The 17815-nt window shown below is 37.0% G+C and overlaps 1 protein-coding gene across 1 annotated transcript in view; it reads left to right on the forward strand.

Moving 5' to 3' along the window:
* The window catches only part of LOC104309145 (sodium channel protein type 2 subunit alpha), a 77086-nt gene extending 59500 nt beyond the window's left edge, over window positions 1–17586 (forward strand). The window contains exons 21-27 of the mRNA XM_054175016.1: window positions 3069–3191; window positions 5123–5404; window positions 8377–8430; window positions 10571–10708; window positions 11489–11593; window positions 13149–13419; window positions 14214–17586. Coding sequence (XP_054030991.1) covers window positions 3069–3191; window positions 5123–5404; window positions 8377–8430; window positions 10571–10708; window positions 11489–11593; window positions 13149–13419; window positions 14214–15400 — 2160 coding nt within the window. The 3' untranslated portion in view covers window positions 15401–17586. The remainder of the gene's footprint in view (window positions 1–3068; window positions 3192–5122; window positions 5405–8376; window positions 8431–10570; window positions 10709–11488; window positions 11594–13148; window positions 13420–14213) is intronic.
* Window positions 17587–17815: the final 229 nt, after the last annotated feature.

Below are 17815 nucleotides of genomic sequence, written 5' to 3' on the forward strand. Positions count from 1 at the left end.
TATGTCTTTATGTCTATCCTAATATGGTAAATGATGATAATACTGGATAATCCAGAACTTAATAAAATTAATTTATTAATTCAAAGCAATATTCAGATGATATATGCATGAAACTTAAAGCTCTTGTTCCATGAGTTAGGAAATAGTACCATAGTTTGCAATTATGCATCTAAAGAAAATGGATTTTTAATAGCTGCCAGCAAAATGCCATAAATTAAGAATTATTCACCAATTACATACAGAAAGAATGATGCTATCTTAGCATAGGACCATAAGAAAGGCTACACTGGGTTCAGTGTCCTGTCTCTGTGAGTACAAAAATTGCCTGCCTGGAAAACCAATAATACAGAATCTGTCAATAAAAACAAAACAAATCGAAACAAAAAAGAAACAAAAAAACCAAACCTCAAACCATTCCATTCTCAGCAGAAAGAAAAATCTTTGTGGTTTGGTTTTTATCTATTTGTTTATTTTGCAGTTTATTTTTATTCCTACTGTAACACCCAAACACTTAAACTACATGAAAGATAAGTGGTGTTGGAAGTGAGGAGGGCCATATGCCACTAGAGACCTGGAATCAAATCACCTAAATTAGCCCGCACACCAAGTAGCAAAAAATTCCTATAAATTAAAATTTTAGGCCTCACTATAAAAAAGTCAATGTGGTATGACCAACAGTCTGTCTTTGATAACAACCCTAACTGGAAAGTTTGGCCCTGGTTAATTGTGACTGCTAAGTTTCAAAACATTTTTTGTGACAGATAGTCTACTTTAGAAGATCCATACACAGGAATGTGGACTTACAACCCTCCAGTTTTAGGGGATAAAACTAAAAAGAAAATGTTTACATCTTAAAATTACTGCATCTGCATGCATTCCTATCTCAAATGAAAGAATTTAATCTATTTATCAGTGTATGGAAACATTTATTTTCTCACCTACTATCAATAAAACATGACAGAAGACCACACTAAGCTGGCTGAGAAAACCAGAGCAATACAGAGCATCTGTGTATGCTTATGCTGTATGTACAATAAATCAATAACAAAGAGCTGGGAGAAATGGTTGACACACCATAAGGCTCTGCTGTCATTCAGTGAGACCTGGACAAGCTGGTGAGTTGGGCAGAGATGAACTTCCAAAGTTCAACATGGACAAGCATAGAGTCCTGCAGCTAGGGAGGAATAACTCCATGCATTGGTACAGGATAGGGTTTGACCTGCTGGAAAGCAGCTCTGTGGAAAAGGACCTGTGAGTGCTGGTGGACAAGTTCACCATGACCAAGCAATGTGTCCTCATTGCCAAGGCCAATGGTATTCTGGGGTGCATATGGAGTGTGCCACCAGGTCAAGGGAGGTTCTTCTCCTGCTCTACTCTGCCCTGGTAAGGATGCACATGGAGTACTGTGTCTAGTTCTGGGCTCCCCAGTTCACAAGAGACAGTAAACTACTGGAGAGAATCCAGTGGCCACAAAGATGATTAGGACAGGCTTCAAGACCTGGGGCACTTTAACTCATAAAAGAGAAGACTGAGAGAGGATCTTATCAGTACTTCTAAATATCTAGAGGGTAGATGTTACAAGGATGCAGCTGGACTCTTTTCAGTGGTGCCCTATGATAGGACAAGGGACAACAACTACAAACTAGAACATAAGAGGTTTCACTGGAACTTAAGGAGAAACTTCTTTGAGAGTGAAGGAGCATTGGAATAGGCTGCCCAGAGATGGTGTAGAATTTCCTTCTCTGGAGACTTTCAAAACCTGCCTGGACATGTTCCAGTGCAACCTGATCTAGATGTACCTGCGTTAGCAGGGGGTTGGACTTTACAAACTTGTCCACTACAGCAATAAAATAAGCCTGTCTTTTGATAAAAAGAATTACATCCTTACATGTAATCCAGCTAAAAGGTACAGCATTCACTAAAATATTATCTTCAGTTAGATTAATATACATAGCAACATAGTAATGAATAATTGATTTCCATCTGCTCTCAGATTGTCCTTTTGAGACCTGATCTTGTAAGACTTGTGTTTGTGATTCATCTAATTGTTTTTTATGGATACGAGTAACAGGAGACTGACTTTTCATACAATGGGCAAAATCTTGCCACCATTATTAGTGAATGTCTCTTTCTGTAGACCCAATCATTTGAAGAACTCTCTTGATTAAGGGAGGGATTTTTTTCAAGGACTAAAATATACCTGTATCCCTTTATGTATCTTCTGTGCTTTCGGTGGTAGAACTGAATAAAATATGAGTAAGGCATAACATTCAAACTGCTCGAAGAAAGTACATTATATTATTTAACATTAATACGGTTTAAAACACAGTTCCATTGAGAAGCAAATTAATTGCTCCTCCCTAAATGGACTGGCTTCTAATAAAATCCTGGTAATGTGAATTGGGGGCTCACTACTGTTGTAAACAACAGAGCACTTACTCTTATAATGCTAGCATTTGTTAATATCTATCCCATAATATTTTCCTAAACTTAGAAGTGAAAAATAAATTCTTCAGACTGTTACCAGGCAAGTGAGAAAATACCACCTCTGTCAGCATATATTTCCTAGATACTCTGGCTATTGTTCCTATGAACTGTGTATGGGATTACAAGAAATAAGAACTTTTAATTAACAACTATACTATTTAGATTATTATTAGTGATTATAGGCATTAATAATATTGTCAGTAGTTAATTATCCTAATATAGTCAGAATTGTACATTGCTTGGAAGGTCTAACCTTAATGAAGTTACTGAAATTATAGTTATTTTGTCTTTAAATATTTCTAAAGGTTTTATCCTTCAGTAGGGGTGTGCTTCCACCTGACTCTCAACCCTATCAAGCTATAATAGACATTTAATAGTATATATTCCTTTTCAAACATGTCTTCATATGTCCTCTTGCCTTTCCAGCAAATAGAAAAATGCTGGGATTTGGCCTCCAATGTCACTGTAAGCAAGAATGATGTTCTTCCATTTGTTACTGTTGATCCTTCTGTTAATTGAATCTGTTTTATTTTTAAATAGTGTAGAACAATTTTTATAATAATATGTTTTTGTTTTTGTAGGTGTCATTGGTTAGTTTAATAGCCAATGCCTTGGGCTATTCTGAACTTGGTGCCATTAAATCACTTCGGACATTAAGAGCTTTAAGACCTTTAAGAGCCTTGTCACGATTTGAAGGAATGAGGGTGAGATAAAATGAATGAGTCTGAATGAATCTATGCATACAAAAATTAATGTGAACGTGTGACAGTCATGCCTCTGGCAAAGAACTCCAGAATGGAAATGTGGGCATATACACAGTTTACGTTTGGGGATTAAATCATGAGGTCATTAAATCTGCCTACTCTCTCCTGACTAGAAATTACCATTGATTTCTGGACCTATGTAGAAAAGTCGAAGGACATGAGAAATTTTAGAACAGAGGGTTGGGTATTTTTCTCCAACGTGCCTGGGGACTTTCACAAATTTCTGCAGCTAACTTCTATTCTCTGTCAGTTTGTCCCTGGTTCAGGGCAAAACAGGATTAGCTGCAAAACAAAACAAAGTGAAGAAGCTGAGAACAGTGACACACCAGAAACTAAAGCCTCCTGTGTCCTCTTCCCCACCTTCCTGGGGAAAAATGTCCCACAATAAATACATTAATATTAAGGAATAAATCTCTGAACTGATACTTGAAGGATAGAGTTGAAAATATTGAAGAGGGGAGATGGGAAATAATTTTCTCATGTCCTTTACTTCATATGAATGCTTCTGCTGCCATTTTACCTCTCCTTCTATACAGCTAAATCCTTCCTCTTGAGGAAATAATTATTTTCACATTCTGCCAATATGACAAAAACCCACCAAAAAACAACCAAGCAAACAAAACCAACCAGCCAAAACCCCATAAAAACCCCAAAACAGCAATAACAACAAACTATTACAAGCTGTCTTCTAAAATGCAGACTATACTATTTCCTGGAAAAACCCGATGCATAAAATACTAGTGAGGTAATGTCATTGAGAAATTCCCTTGTAATCTTTCACCTCAAAATACCCAGATATTGCAGTAAGTGTGGAGTTTGGTCACAGGCATTAAGTTTCCAAATAAATAGTGTGTTTCCTGTCTGGATTCAGGCTGTTAGTATTCTACAGGCAGTCACACTAGCCAGTGTAGGGGAGAGTGCCCTGTGGCACATTGCCGTCAGCACTAGGATTTATATGATTTACTTGGCAAATAAGTCCCTATTTAATAAATGGGCAAAACTGCTATTATCTTAGGCTACTTTCAGTCAAATTACTGAATTGAAAAAATAATATTTTCAGAATCATAGCAAATACTGAAGTCTTTACTGATTTAGTAGGAAATTACGGTTTTTAGTATCTGCCGCTTTCTTTTAGTTCAGTCACAGTCATTACAAGAAAAAATTTGCCAAGGAACTTAATCTGATGTTTTATTGCCCCTTGTGCTTATAGAGCAGCTTAACTGTATTAAATGTAGCCAATTAAAGATGAATAATAAAAAAAAAAAGGCAGCCTAAGAGGGTTAAATGTAAGACTAGCTATAGTGAGCCTGACCATTTGAAATGAAGGTGTTGTTAATAAAAACTCAACAAGATATGCTTAATTACATTGTATACTAAAAAACCATGACATGCTAAAATACACTGGTGCAAATATATACAAAAGTTGCTGAGAAAACAAAATTAGTAATGATAATTTTACATGCAGACATTTTTATTGTCTTCTACATCATCATTCTTTGATTTTTTTTTTTTTCTGGTTTCTTTTCTATTTCTAGATTTTGATTTGTATGGTTGGAATTTAACATTTATTTCTCTCTTTTTCTCTAGAGCACACAAATTCTATGAATCCATCTTGCTACTAACAGGTTTTCTTTTGCTTTTTTATTTTATTTCAGACTTTTGCATTGTCTTGGTTTCCATATAGTTATTTTTTCTTTATTCTTGCAATCTCATTAGTGTTTTTCTCGAATCTTAAATACCATTCCCCCCCCCTACATTTTTAATGTAATATTTTAACTGTCCATTCCATGTTAACACTTCTAACATTTTGAAAGTATTTTAACTTTTCTGTTCATAAACTAAGTGGCTATTTTGTCTAATTTGTACACTAGGTGGTTGTAAATGCCCTTGTAGGAGCAATTCCATCTATCATGAATGTATTGCTGGTTTGTCTTATATTCTGGCTCATCTTCAGCATCATGGGAGTAAATCTGTTTGCTGGCAAATTCTATCACTGTGTCAACACCACAACTGGTGAGATGTTTGATGTCAGTGATGTCAACAATTATACTCAGTGTGAGGAACTCATAAAAAACAATCAAAGTGCCCGATGGAAAAATGTGAAAGTAAACTTTGATAATGTGGGAGCTGGATATCTTGCTCTGCTTCAAGTAGTAAGTACACTTTTGTTTCCTTTTTTTTTTAAAGAAGTTTAGGAATACTGGGCAAGTTAAGGCTGTTATGTAGTGAAATAATTTCTTCATAGTAGTGACGTGCAGTTTACACAACACTATTGCATTGTTACCTGTAATTTTTGTATTATGATGGCAGAGTAACTTTCCATTCCAGGGCTACAGAATGCAGTCTGATGATGATGATGATGACGATGATAATTAAAAATTATAAATGAAAAAGGTACAAAAACCTTTTAGTGGTGCACAATATAAACTTCAGGAACACATTTCATGAGTCTTACCATGCTGGACAAGGCTCAGCAGTCCCTCTAATTATTACAAAGATCTCTCCCCTCCTTTATGAGATCAGTTACAGGAAGGCAGACAGCAGCTTAAAATAGATCAGACATTCCTACTGATTGTCTTGTCTGAAGTAAGCAACTACTGCAAAGGTTACCAAATGTTTCATGTACCATAGAGACAAGTCTTGTGTACTTGTGTAAGAGGTCTGAAATCCTCTGAGAGATGCAGGAGCTGCCTTTGGGAAGGATATGGATAGTTAATGATAGACAGATCCTAACTGAGTACTATGTCCGATCAATCATAACATTTTCTCTTGATAATTGCGGATAAACAGCACATGGAAGCAAGCAAGCAATTGTGTCTAGATGTGTGTTTGAGCTCTGTATAATCACTTGTCTACAAGTTTTTGCTGTATCAAAAGCTGTCAGAAATGTCAATGGAATATTACTACTCTAATATTACCAAGTTATCTAGGACTATGCTTGTACCTTCTATCCTAGAGCAGGTCAGTATTCCTACCTGATTTTAATTCCCAAATTAACTACCTGGCTCACAATGCTTTGCTTCTGAAGACAACATGACTTTTGTGCTGAGATGTAGTAGTGTATGATGATTCTAATTATCTGACTTCAGATCTTACTGCTGTCCTTGTACTAGAGATAAAAGTGAACCATTTTATTACCGATACTTGCCTCTGAAGATGTATAAGGAAAACTTCATGAAGCTTTGTCTGACTGTTCTCCAGATACTGTTGGCCTATAATTACTTCATCACTATTGTGGACCTTCAATTCTTCTTTCTCTATTTCTATTTGTTCTGCTTTTTCATTATTTTCCTTTTCAAATATTCCCTTCTGGAATTTACTTTTTCTGCAGAGATTAAGGAATCCTTGAGCATGCATGCCACCACTTCAGCTTATTGTCTCCATTAACATTCTTCCTCCAATTTTCTCCTGTATTTCTCCTGCATCCTGGCCTGCATCAGGAACAGTGTGGCCAGCAGGAGCAGGGAGGTCATTCTGCCCCTGTACACTGCACTGGTTAGGCCGCACCTCGAGTACTGTGTCCAGTTCTGGGCCCCTCAGTTTAGGAAGGATGTTGACTTGCTGGAACGAGTCCAGAGAAGAGCAACAAAGTTGGTGAGATGTTTGGAACATAAGCCCTACGAGGAGAAGCTGAGGGAGCTGGGGTTGCTTAGCCTGGAGAAGAGGAGACTGAGGGGTGACCTTACTACTCTCTATAACTACCTGAAGGGAGGTTGTAGACAGACGGATGTTAGTCTCTTTTCCCAGGCAGCCAGTACCAGGACAAGAGGACACAGTCTCAGGCTGCGCCAGGGGAGGTTCAGGCTAGATGTTAGGAAAAAGTTCTATACAGAGAGAGTGATTGCCCATTGGAATGGGCTGCCTGGGGAGGTGGTGGAGTTGCCATCACTGGAGGTTTTCAGGAGAAGACTTGATGGGGTGCTTGGTGCTGTGGGTTAGTTGTTTGGGTGGTGTTGGATTGGTTGATGGGTTGGACACGATGATCTTGAAGGTCTCTTCCAACCTGGTTTATTCTATGTATTTATTGCTCTTACCAAACTCTACGCCTCTTCTGATGTTGCTATGCAAAGTGAATCAAAAGGCCATCAATTCTCAACTCAGACAGAAGGATCTGTGAAGCCTTGCTCCAAACACACCTTCCTGGGAAATTCATAATGCACAGCAAGAGTCAGGATGACACGAACGCTTCTAGAGTGCAAGCTTTTTTGCTGTGAAAATTAGCAGATGTACCAGATCCAGCCAGAGCTACGTGGGCAAGCACAGATGCAAATTACACTCCTTGGGATACTTTGTCTCCTGAATCTCTTCAGGAGAGATGCTCTTTATCTCCTAATTTCATTGGCTTTTTAGCTCATTTTTTTCTTTATTGTGAGTAAGCTTGCAAATGCCAGATAATGAGCAGGTACCCACACCTTCAGCTAATGTGTCACACCAACCATTTGTTGTTCCTCCAAAAGTGGACATTCCATGTCTCTGAAAATCACTTTCTTAAAGCAATGATGTTTTGTTATTCCTTATTCTACCCAGACAATCTCTATTGGAATTTGACTGAAAGTTTTACAGAAGTTAATCACAGCTCTTTCACAGTTCACTTTCTGGTCTTCTGTAAATCTTACACTTCGAGAACCAATATATATTTTAATTTTGGACAGTTTATTAGTTATATGGGATCAAAACATTTCTAAACATACTGTGGCAGTTTAGCCATAGCAAAATCACTCTGATACACATTAGTATCTCTACAGAAGTTGTATTGCTGACTCCAACAAAAACTACTGGAAAGTTGCTAAAATGGTTGTCACCGGGAGTGATTTTAGTAGATTCTACCTCAACATCTCCAGCATTAATATCTATCTGACTCTACTATTTTTCATCTGCAAAGCAAGCATCTGCAGCTCAAATTACACTGTGCCCTTCCTAAGACCTTTTAAATATTGTTGGAATACCTAATAATTTCTAAACCCCCTGCTATAACCGTGAAAAATATTTTATTATGCCTGTGTTATTAAATGTGGATTATAAATTTAGGTGATTTCATTAAAAGTTAAGGTCTCAATGCTGTGACCTAGTTATTTTCCACATTATGAATTTTTATAGGGAAGATAAACAACTATTTTATTTCTAGGCTACCTTCAAAGGGTGGATGGATATTATGTACGCTGCTGTTGACTCACGAGATGTAAGTAAAAGACTTTCAAAGTTAATCTGTTGGTTATATTCTGATATAGAGTATAGAATTTCAACAGCTACACATACGATACTATTAAGAATTATAATGAGCATCAATATTTTTTTCTGATACATTTAGTCTAGAAAGGAATGCTTTTCTGTAACAGCAGAAATCTTAGCATTTGCAGTGGAAAGAAAGAATCTGACTTCCTTCGATTTGCCAAACACATTAATTTTAATTGGATTTTTTTATTTCAAGTTAATGATAAAAACAAAGAGGGGTTTAAAAACACTTTCTTTGGTAGTTATGAATATGAATTAATTTGTCTGATGTAAATATGACACATTGACTATATTAAACTTGTTTTATAATTTGCAGCTGTACATTTCATTGTTTCTTTAGGCTGAACACTTACATTTTCTAGTTATCTAAGTGCAATTACATTTCAAGGTTGAGGGCCACCTGTTACGTTTTCCAGGAATTAGAATTTTATCTTGGCTGCAAAATTAAATCTAGCTTTACCTTGTACAAAAAAGGGCAACATTGATACCTAAACTAGTTCTATACAACCTAGGTTGTAGACACATTAGTGATATCCATCCTCTACAGTGATATTCATCTCCCCGAGTAATATTAACTTCATTAACTTAAAGCATTTCTCAACTTCAGCACATTGTGCAGTAGAGGTGCAGGCATCACAAAACCTACTCACTAGAAATGTATTGAAAGATTCTTGTTCTTAGTTGGATGTAACACTTAGTTGGATGTAACCAGGGTTCAGTACTGGGGCTTGTCCTCTTTAATATCTTTATTAGTGATCCAGATGAGAAGATTGAGTGCACCCTCAGTAAGTCTGCAGGAGACACCAAGCTGAGTGGCTGTGTTGATCTGCCAGAGGGTAGGGAAGCTTTGTAGTGGGGTCTGGACAGGTTAGACTGGTGGGCCAAGGTTCTTTGTATGAAGTTCAACAAGGCTGAGTGCCAGGTCCTGCACCTGGGTCACAAGAGCCCCATGGTAGGTTACAGACTTGGGGATGTGTGGTTGGAAAGCTGCTACTTGTAGAGGAACCTGGGGAGTATTGGTTGATAGTCAACTGAGCTTGAGCCAGCATTGTGTCCAGGTGGCCAAGAAGGCAAATGACATCCTGGCATCTATAAGAAACTCTGTGGCCAGAAGAAACAGGAAGGTGATCATCCCCCTGTACTCAGCACGGGTGAAGCCACACCTCAAGTATTGTGTTCAGTTCTGGGCCCCTCACTATAGGAAGGACATAGAGGTGCTGGAGCTTGTCCAGAGAAAAGAAATGAAGCTTGTGAAGGGCCTAGAGCACATGACCTACAAGGAGAGTCTGAGAGAGCTGGGGTTATTCAGTTTGGAGAAGAGGAAGCTGAGGGGAGACCTTATCACCTTCTACAACTTCCTGACAGGAGGAGGGGGCAGCCTCTTCTCCTTGATGACAAGTGATTTGACAGGACTACAGGAAGAGGTTTCAAGCTGCACCAGGGGAGGTTTAGGCTGGATATTAGGAAATATTTCTTGACAGAGAAGGTTATCAAGCATTGGAATGGTCTGCCCAGAGTAGTGGTGGAGTCACCATCTCTGGAGGAGTTCAAGCAGCGTGTGGACCTGGCGCTTAGGGACATAGTTTAGTGTTGACCCTTCAGTGCTGGGTCAAAGGTTGGATTGGGTGATCTGTGAGGTCTCTTCCAACCAAATACATAATGTGATTCTGGAAAACCAAAAAAAATCTGGGGGATATTTAGGCAATAGTAGAATGGATTGATTCTGTTGCAACAAAATATACTGAACACAATATAAAATATTTAGATTTGTACTATTAAAATTTTAAGTATTATTGATTGCTTTCTGTCTCACATTGCTTCTGTGTTCTCTATGAGGAACTTTGTGTATATGTACATACATAAATATATCTGTGTGCACATTTACTTTAAAATTCCATATGAGTAATCATTCCATCAGGTTGCATTTCTTCAAATATTGATTGGAATAGATGTGTTGGTCCTTCCTAATAACTGAATGCAGTTTATAGTTTTTCTAGCTGAGCTGGCATATACCTACTCATATATTACATAGATTGTTTTTTATATCTAGTATTGCCATAGGTAATATAATTTATAATATTTTGTAGGTAGAAGATCAACCTAAGTATGAGGACAACTTGTATATGTATCTTTATTTTGTCATCTTTATCATATTTGGATCATTCTTTACCTTGAACCTTTTCATTGGTGTCATTATAGACAACTTCAACCAACAAAAAAAGAAGATAAGTATTGAAAATGTTACTATAGCACTATAAATTACTAGCTGCTTAAAAGAGCAATAACATGCCTTGGGCTACTTTCTCAGTTGCAATCAAGTATGCCATGTTTTGGGCTTCAATATTCAGTGAATTTGACATTATGTTTCCATTTGACTTAGTTTAGACTCATCGATAACCACAATTTACTTTATACAGAAATTCAGTAAGTCAGTTGCACATCTGACTAGCAGCATTTACATTTGCAAACAAAGAATAGACTGAATTAGTCAAAGTTCCAGTGGTGGTTTAGATAATAATTTGCTATGGCATGATTGGGATTACTTTTCTTAATTTTGCATCAGAGGTGATTGGATTTCTGCAATTAAAACCATCAGATTAGATCCAGAAATTCTCCCTTTACATAACTTTCAGACCTGGCTAGCTGTAATCCTGAAAGTCTGTCTATAATTTAGGAAATGTAAGGCACCAGTCAGGCTCCTATGGACTAAATGTATGCTAATCAGCAAGTTATTTAACAGCATGAATATGGTAAGAACCATCTTAGTCATGTCAGCAAAAGTGAGTTTGAAGACACAGGAAAACCTCAACAGTCAGCCTGATAAAGCACCATTAAGATTTGGAGGGTTTTGTGTATTAGTAATTCATATGATCAGCCACAGTACAAATACACTTTTGTTACATAAATCAAATATGAATACACTACTGTGTTACAGAGAGACATACTGCAGTTAAATGTTGCAAGCATGGACATGACAGCAATTAATTTTTATATTATTTATTTACTTTGGAGGTCAGGATATATTTATGACAGAAGAACAGAAGAAATATTACAATGCAATGAAAAAACTGGGATCCAAAAAGCCACAGAAACCTATACCAAGGCCAGTGGTAAGTGATTTGACTTTAATTTTCCTAATATTAAATACTCATTTGGGAATAAGATTTTAGCCAACAAGAGAAGGTTATTTGTCTGGAAAGAATTATTTTCTTTCAAGCTATTCTATTGTAAAGGTACAATTACCTTACAACAGAAGGGCCACAAAGAGATTAGAAGGTTGAAGCACCTCTTCTGTGAAGACAGACTGAAAGAATTAGGGCCTTTCAGCCTGGAGGCTCTTGAGGACACTTTATAGCTACATTTCAGTATCAGAAGGGGACCTACAGGAAGGCTGGGGTAGACTGTTTAGAAAGGCTTGTAAAGACAGGATGAGGGGCGATGGTTTAAAGGTGGAGCAGGGTAGATTTAGGTTGGACATAAGGAAGTTCTTTACAATGAGAGTAATAAAATTCTGGAATAGGTTGCCCAGGGATGTGGTTGGGGCTCTATCCCTGGAGATATTCAAGATCAGACTCGATGAGTCCCATGGCAACCTGATCTACCTGGAGGTGTCCCTGCTCGATGTGGCTGCATTGGATAAGATTATCTTTGAAGGTCCCTTCCAACCCAATGCAATCTGTGAATCTCTGAATTTATCCCCTGACTTTTTATTTATTTTTTTTAGATTCACTGGATTAGATTGTTCATGTTTCATTTCAAGACATATACTCTGAAATATGAAGAATCCCATAATTCCCTGCCTAAACTCTAGAAAAGTAGAGTGTTCAGACCATTTAGTGGTTCTTGTTACCCATGAATAAACTTATTATTCTGTGTGGTTTCTTTTGTCTGTTTGTTTGTTTTCTCCTCCCAAACAATTTGTAGAAAATGGGGATGCACTAGCCCTTGCTGCTCAAGACTGAAGGCCTATGGTCACCTAATATGAAAGAGAAAACCAGATGCGGATAGTCTTACAGAATAAAAGAACGTTCTAGGAAGTAAAGCATGAACTAGGATAGTTTAGTCTGTAAGATAAGACACTACTCTGTTATTTACTGAACTCCTACAGTGTTTAGAAAAAATAAACTACTTGTTGCACCTTATGCACTGAGTGGTTAAAAATAGTCTTTCTTAAGGAGTAACATATGGCAAAAAACAGTTGGCTAAGTACTAAAGGATAACCAAGATATTGCAGTCATGATGGGTTTGAGACTTGCAACTTTAGCAGTCTATAGTTCTCACCAAGCACAATCAGTTTAAGAAAGAGAGAGAGACATTTCTGGTGGTTAGTATTCTAAAACCAGCTAAGAAAATTAGTTTCTATCAGGCCAGTACTCTTGCTGGATATCAAGTTACACAAATTTTTGTACACCAATAATATCAATTATCAGTGTTATTACTATTGCATTGTTACCCTTCCCATGCCTTCAGCCAACAGTTATATATTTCTTGGTCTCTTCTAATAGGAGACACAAACCAGAATGTGCTTGGTTTATATTAACAGATGTGTTGTGAATGGGTCTTGCTCTGCATTCCTAAAGCTTGCAATAAGTTGCTTTCCCATTTGGCATTTTGTAATGTCAGTATTTTCAAAGTATAAACTGTATTCTACCTTTGTTTTTGCAGAACAAATTCCAAGGCATGGTCTTTGATTTTGTAACCAAACAAGTATTTGACATCAGCATCATGATACTTATCTGTCTTAACATGGTCACAATGATGGTAGAAACAGATGACCAGAGTAAAGAAATGGAAACAATTTTATCCCGGATTAACCTTGTGTTCATTATCCTTTTCACTGGAGAATGTGTCCTGAAATTGATTTCGCTTCGCCATTACTACTTTACTATAGGCTGGAACATTTTTGATTTTGTGGTTGTGATTCTCTCCATAGTAGGTAAGAGCCATTCTCTTGGAGAAAAAAAGGATTAAAAAAAAAGATTAAAAAAAAAACAGTTGAAGGAAAAGGGAACATTTTTTTCAAGAACATTCTGATGCTTCATACTTTATAGCATGCGATATATGAAATGGTGTATATAAGATATTTATCTCTCCCATTAGATTGACTGTCATCTTCCACACCAAAAGACATAAAGGAGCTATTTGGCACATCAGGTTGAAATGTACAAATGTAAAGAGCAGTGTCTGGTGGTATATGCAAACTAACCATTGCTTTCAGCATTGCTCGAATTCACATCAGCTTTCAGTACTAAAACTGAAAGCTATGTAAAGGGCATGAGATTTTTAATTGCCATTGTTATCTAAAGTCTTGCTGAATGGATTTCTGTCAGCTTTTAAAAGCTAATTAATTGTGTTTTAAAATGTATTAAAGAGGAAAACACCTAAGAGAGGCTGTGCTGATACAGTGTAGATCCTCAGGTTAACAAAAACCCCAAACCACTAATTTGCAGAAATTAAGGCAATATAGTTCTTCATAGAAGAGAGAGGTTATAGGCATAGCTTCAAGAACTAATTATAACTAAGACATAGACCTCTGTTTCCAGACTGCTTTAGGAATAACTTTGACAGACATTATCTACCTTGCACTAGCAGTCTTCATTTTTCATAATTCCTTATTGATTCCTTATTTACTTACTTACTTATTGATTGTTTTGAAGACACAAATAAATCTCTCTGTATGTAATGCATGCATAAATTTGGAATTTTAAATATGCATTTTTTTTTCAACAGGTATGTTCTTAGCTGAGATGATTGAGAAATATTTTGTGTCCCCCACACTATTCAGAGTCATCCGACTTGCCAGAATAGGTCGAATCCTGCGCCTCATTAAAGGCGCTAAGGGCATCCGCACTCTGCTTTTTGCCTTGATGATGTCTCTTCCTGCTTTGTTCAACATTGGGCTGCTGCTGTTCCTGGTCATGTTTATCTATGCGATTTTTGGCATGTCCAATTTTGCCTATGTTAAGAGGGAAGTTGGGATTGATGACATGTTCAACTTTGAAACTTTTGGCAACAGCATGATCTGCCTGTTCCAAATTACCACATCTGCTGGCTGGGATGGTTTGCTAGCCCCAATTCTTAACAGTGGGGAGCCAGACTGCGACCCCCATAAAGATCATCCGGGGAGCTCCGTGAAGGGCGACTGCGGCAACCCTTCTGTTGGAATTTTCTTCTTTGTCAGCTACATTATCATATCATTTCTGGTAGTGGTGAACATGTACATTGCTGTGATTTTGGAGAACTTCAGTGTTGCTACTGAAGAAAGTGCTGAGCCCTTGAGTGAGGATGACTTTGAGATGTTCTATGAAGTCTGGGAGAAGTTCGATCCTGATGCAACACAATTCATAGAATACAGTAAACTATCAGATTTTGCAGCTTCTTTAGATCCTCCTCTTCTTATAGCAAAACCAAATAAAGTCCAGCTTATTGCAATGGATCTGCCCATGGTAAGCGGTGACAGAATTCACTGCCTTGACATCTTGTTTGCTTTCACAAAGCGTGTTCTGGGGGAAAGTGGGGAGATGGATGCCCTCAGAATACAGATGGAAGATCGGTTCATGGCAGCCAATCCTTCCAAAGTCTCCTATGAACCAATTACAACCACATTGAAACGAAAACAGGAGGAGGTATCTGCTGTCATTATTCAGCGTGCTTACAGACGTCACCTTTTACTGCAAAATGTTAAAAAGGTGTCTAGTATGTATAACAGAAGTAAAAACAAAGGTGATGGACCAGTTATAAAAGAGATAATTATTGATAAACTCAATGGGAACTCCACTCCAGAAAAAACAGATGAGAGTTCCTCTACAACTTCCCCACCTTCTTATGACAGTGTAACAAAGCCAGACAAAGAAAAATACGAAGATAAAGCAGAAAAGAACCACAAAGGTAAAGATGTCAGGGAAAACAAAAAATAAATATCTAAGAGTTCTGCTTGTGGGACAACTTGTTTACAGTCTTTGAGAATGAAGCATCAACTGGACTCCTGTAGGAGGTTTATGCCAAACTGACAGTTTTTACACATACATATGTGTGTGTGTGTGCGTGTGTGCGTGTGTGTATGCATATATATGCATTACATATATACTTAAGGTCAGTGCCTATAACAAAACAGTGAACCTTCATCATCAAACTGGAGCTCTGTGAATCAGGGTAACAAACTTGACATGAGGTTACTGTTTTCACTACAGCTGACACTGCGAAGAATGAGGGGGAAAATGGCTCCACAGAGAACATGGAGCATGAAATGAGTGTGAAGCGATAATTTTTTGTGTTTCACATACCGCAAAACACGTAGAACAGTAATTCTCTTCACTGTTTGTAATGCAACTGCTACATTTGTCATATTTTTACAAAACCAGTATTAGTGTATTTATCATTTTTTAATTCACAAGTTGTTTACTATTATATGTGACTATTTTTGTAATAGGTTTTATGTTGGGGAAAGAGGTATGAGGACCAGGTGTTCTGCTTTCAGATTCTCTATAATGTACAGACAGAAGCGCTTTGCATAGGCTTTGCACTTGTCAATCATACATAAATAAAAATATGACCTTGCACAAAGCTAAAAATTGTAACATCTTCCATGTTTCAGGGTTGCTCTTCTATTTTAGATGATCTAACTGCTTGTATGGCTGCATCCAGATTACGTGCATCCAGATTAATGTGCCTGGAAAGTCTCCTCTAATTTACAGGAATTTGCAATGACTTCTTTTATGACTTCCTTTTATGCAAATCATTAAACATGAACAGCTTCTTGCTTTTGTTAAAATATTCACAGCTTAAAAAATATCATGCAGTTTCTGTACTGGAAAAATGGCTTCACCAATATATAGCTGGGAGTTTTTTGGTTTCCTTTTTTTAAACAAAACAGTTCATTTTTCTTTAGTTACTGTCCTCTCTCATTATGGGCAACATGCAATGAATCAATAAAATACCCTGTTCCATGTAAATATTACCAGTGTACTGTCGTGCATATTTGAGCATAGAATTAAATGGCTTTGCCATATTGAATTGTATCAGATATGTACCACAGTATGAGTAATTTGCAAGACCTCAATGGGACACGTATTCTGTGCCATTATAGATAGTTTGGAGAGTATGACTGATGTATGTCAATGCTTTTGCTTCTGTATCTTGTTCTTTCGACTGTCCAGAGCCTCCGCTATACAAAGCCATGCTTCAGTGGTTGACATGAATCAAGCTGTCCAACCAGATCTCCTTTTTTTCAAACCATTAAGCAATAGTGTGCGGCTATTTATGAGCTTCTTTAGTTTTGCATTTTAATTTTGAAGTCACTACTATATGGTGTAAAATCAGAATGCGCAGGCCATATTGCAAACTGATCAACCTGTTGAAAATGTGGTTAATAATGTAAGGAAATATCATTTGGCAACAGTTTTGTATATAAGAAAAATGTCCTAAAGTTTAGATCACTGCTTCTTATATTTCTTTCCTCACTCACTTGGCTTACTTTCTAACCACAGTATTTTCAAGCTGGCATCCTCACACTATGAGAAAATAAAAGTGACTATTTGTAGACTATCTTGTTTTAATATTATATTTGCATATATTTCAATGTGAAGTAAATTGTGTAAATCTGGAACCCAGCTTGTTTCCAAATAGTTATATCTGATAACAGGACATAGCAAGGAAAATATTAGGGGAACGTGTGAATTTCTATCACTGTTTGCATTGGAAGTTCCAAGATAGTCTCATTGTTCATGAAATCCTTGCTGTCTTGCAGTGTTTGTTTACATAGCCTATTCTTATTCTTTTGAATCACGCTGCACTAGACTTACAAATAGGATCCACAATATTTCCCAGAAACAAAAATGGCACATTTGTATAATCAAGGACATTGGGACATTTTGTGTTTCATACACAAACTAACATTAAATATAGAATCTTTCTTTTACAAATGCTTTTGACTTGTAATGTGTTGGTGAAATGCATGCAGGAAATTGTTATTATCATAAACATCGTAAACAATATTACAAATGAGCCAAAAAATAAAGATTTCATTTTTTTTAATTGTATTTATTTTTCTTTGTCTCTGTTCTTCTGTTGGTTAAAGCAAGATTAGAAACTGGCTTTGGTACAAATAAAGATTGCTTTCCTTATCACCAGAGATAAATATATTATTCTTCACATTTTAACTCTATTTGTGTAAAAGAATTTTTTTTAAATCTGAGAATTTTGACCAGTTCCCATTGATTTCTACTTCTTTATCACCCGCATACTGCTTAGGAACAACATAGGACACCTACATGTTCTGCCCCAACATGCTTTCTGTCAACCCTCAAGAGCCCTTCCGAATCATAAAGGCACAG

Source organism: Dryobates pubescens, chromosome 2 (assembly GCF_014839835.1).
Source record: "Dryobates pubescens isolate bDryPub1 chromosome 2, bDryPub1.pri, whole genome shotgun sequence".
In the NCBI taxonomy this organism is placed as follows: domain Eukaryota; kingdom Metazoa; phylum Chordata; class Aves; order Piciformes; family Picidae; genus Dryobates; species Dryobates pubescens.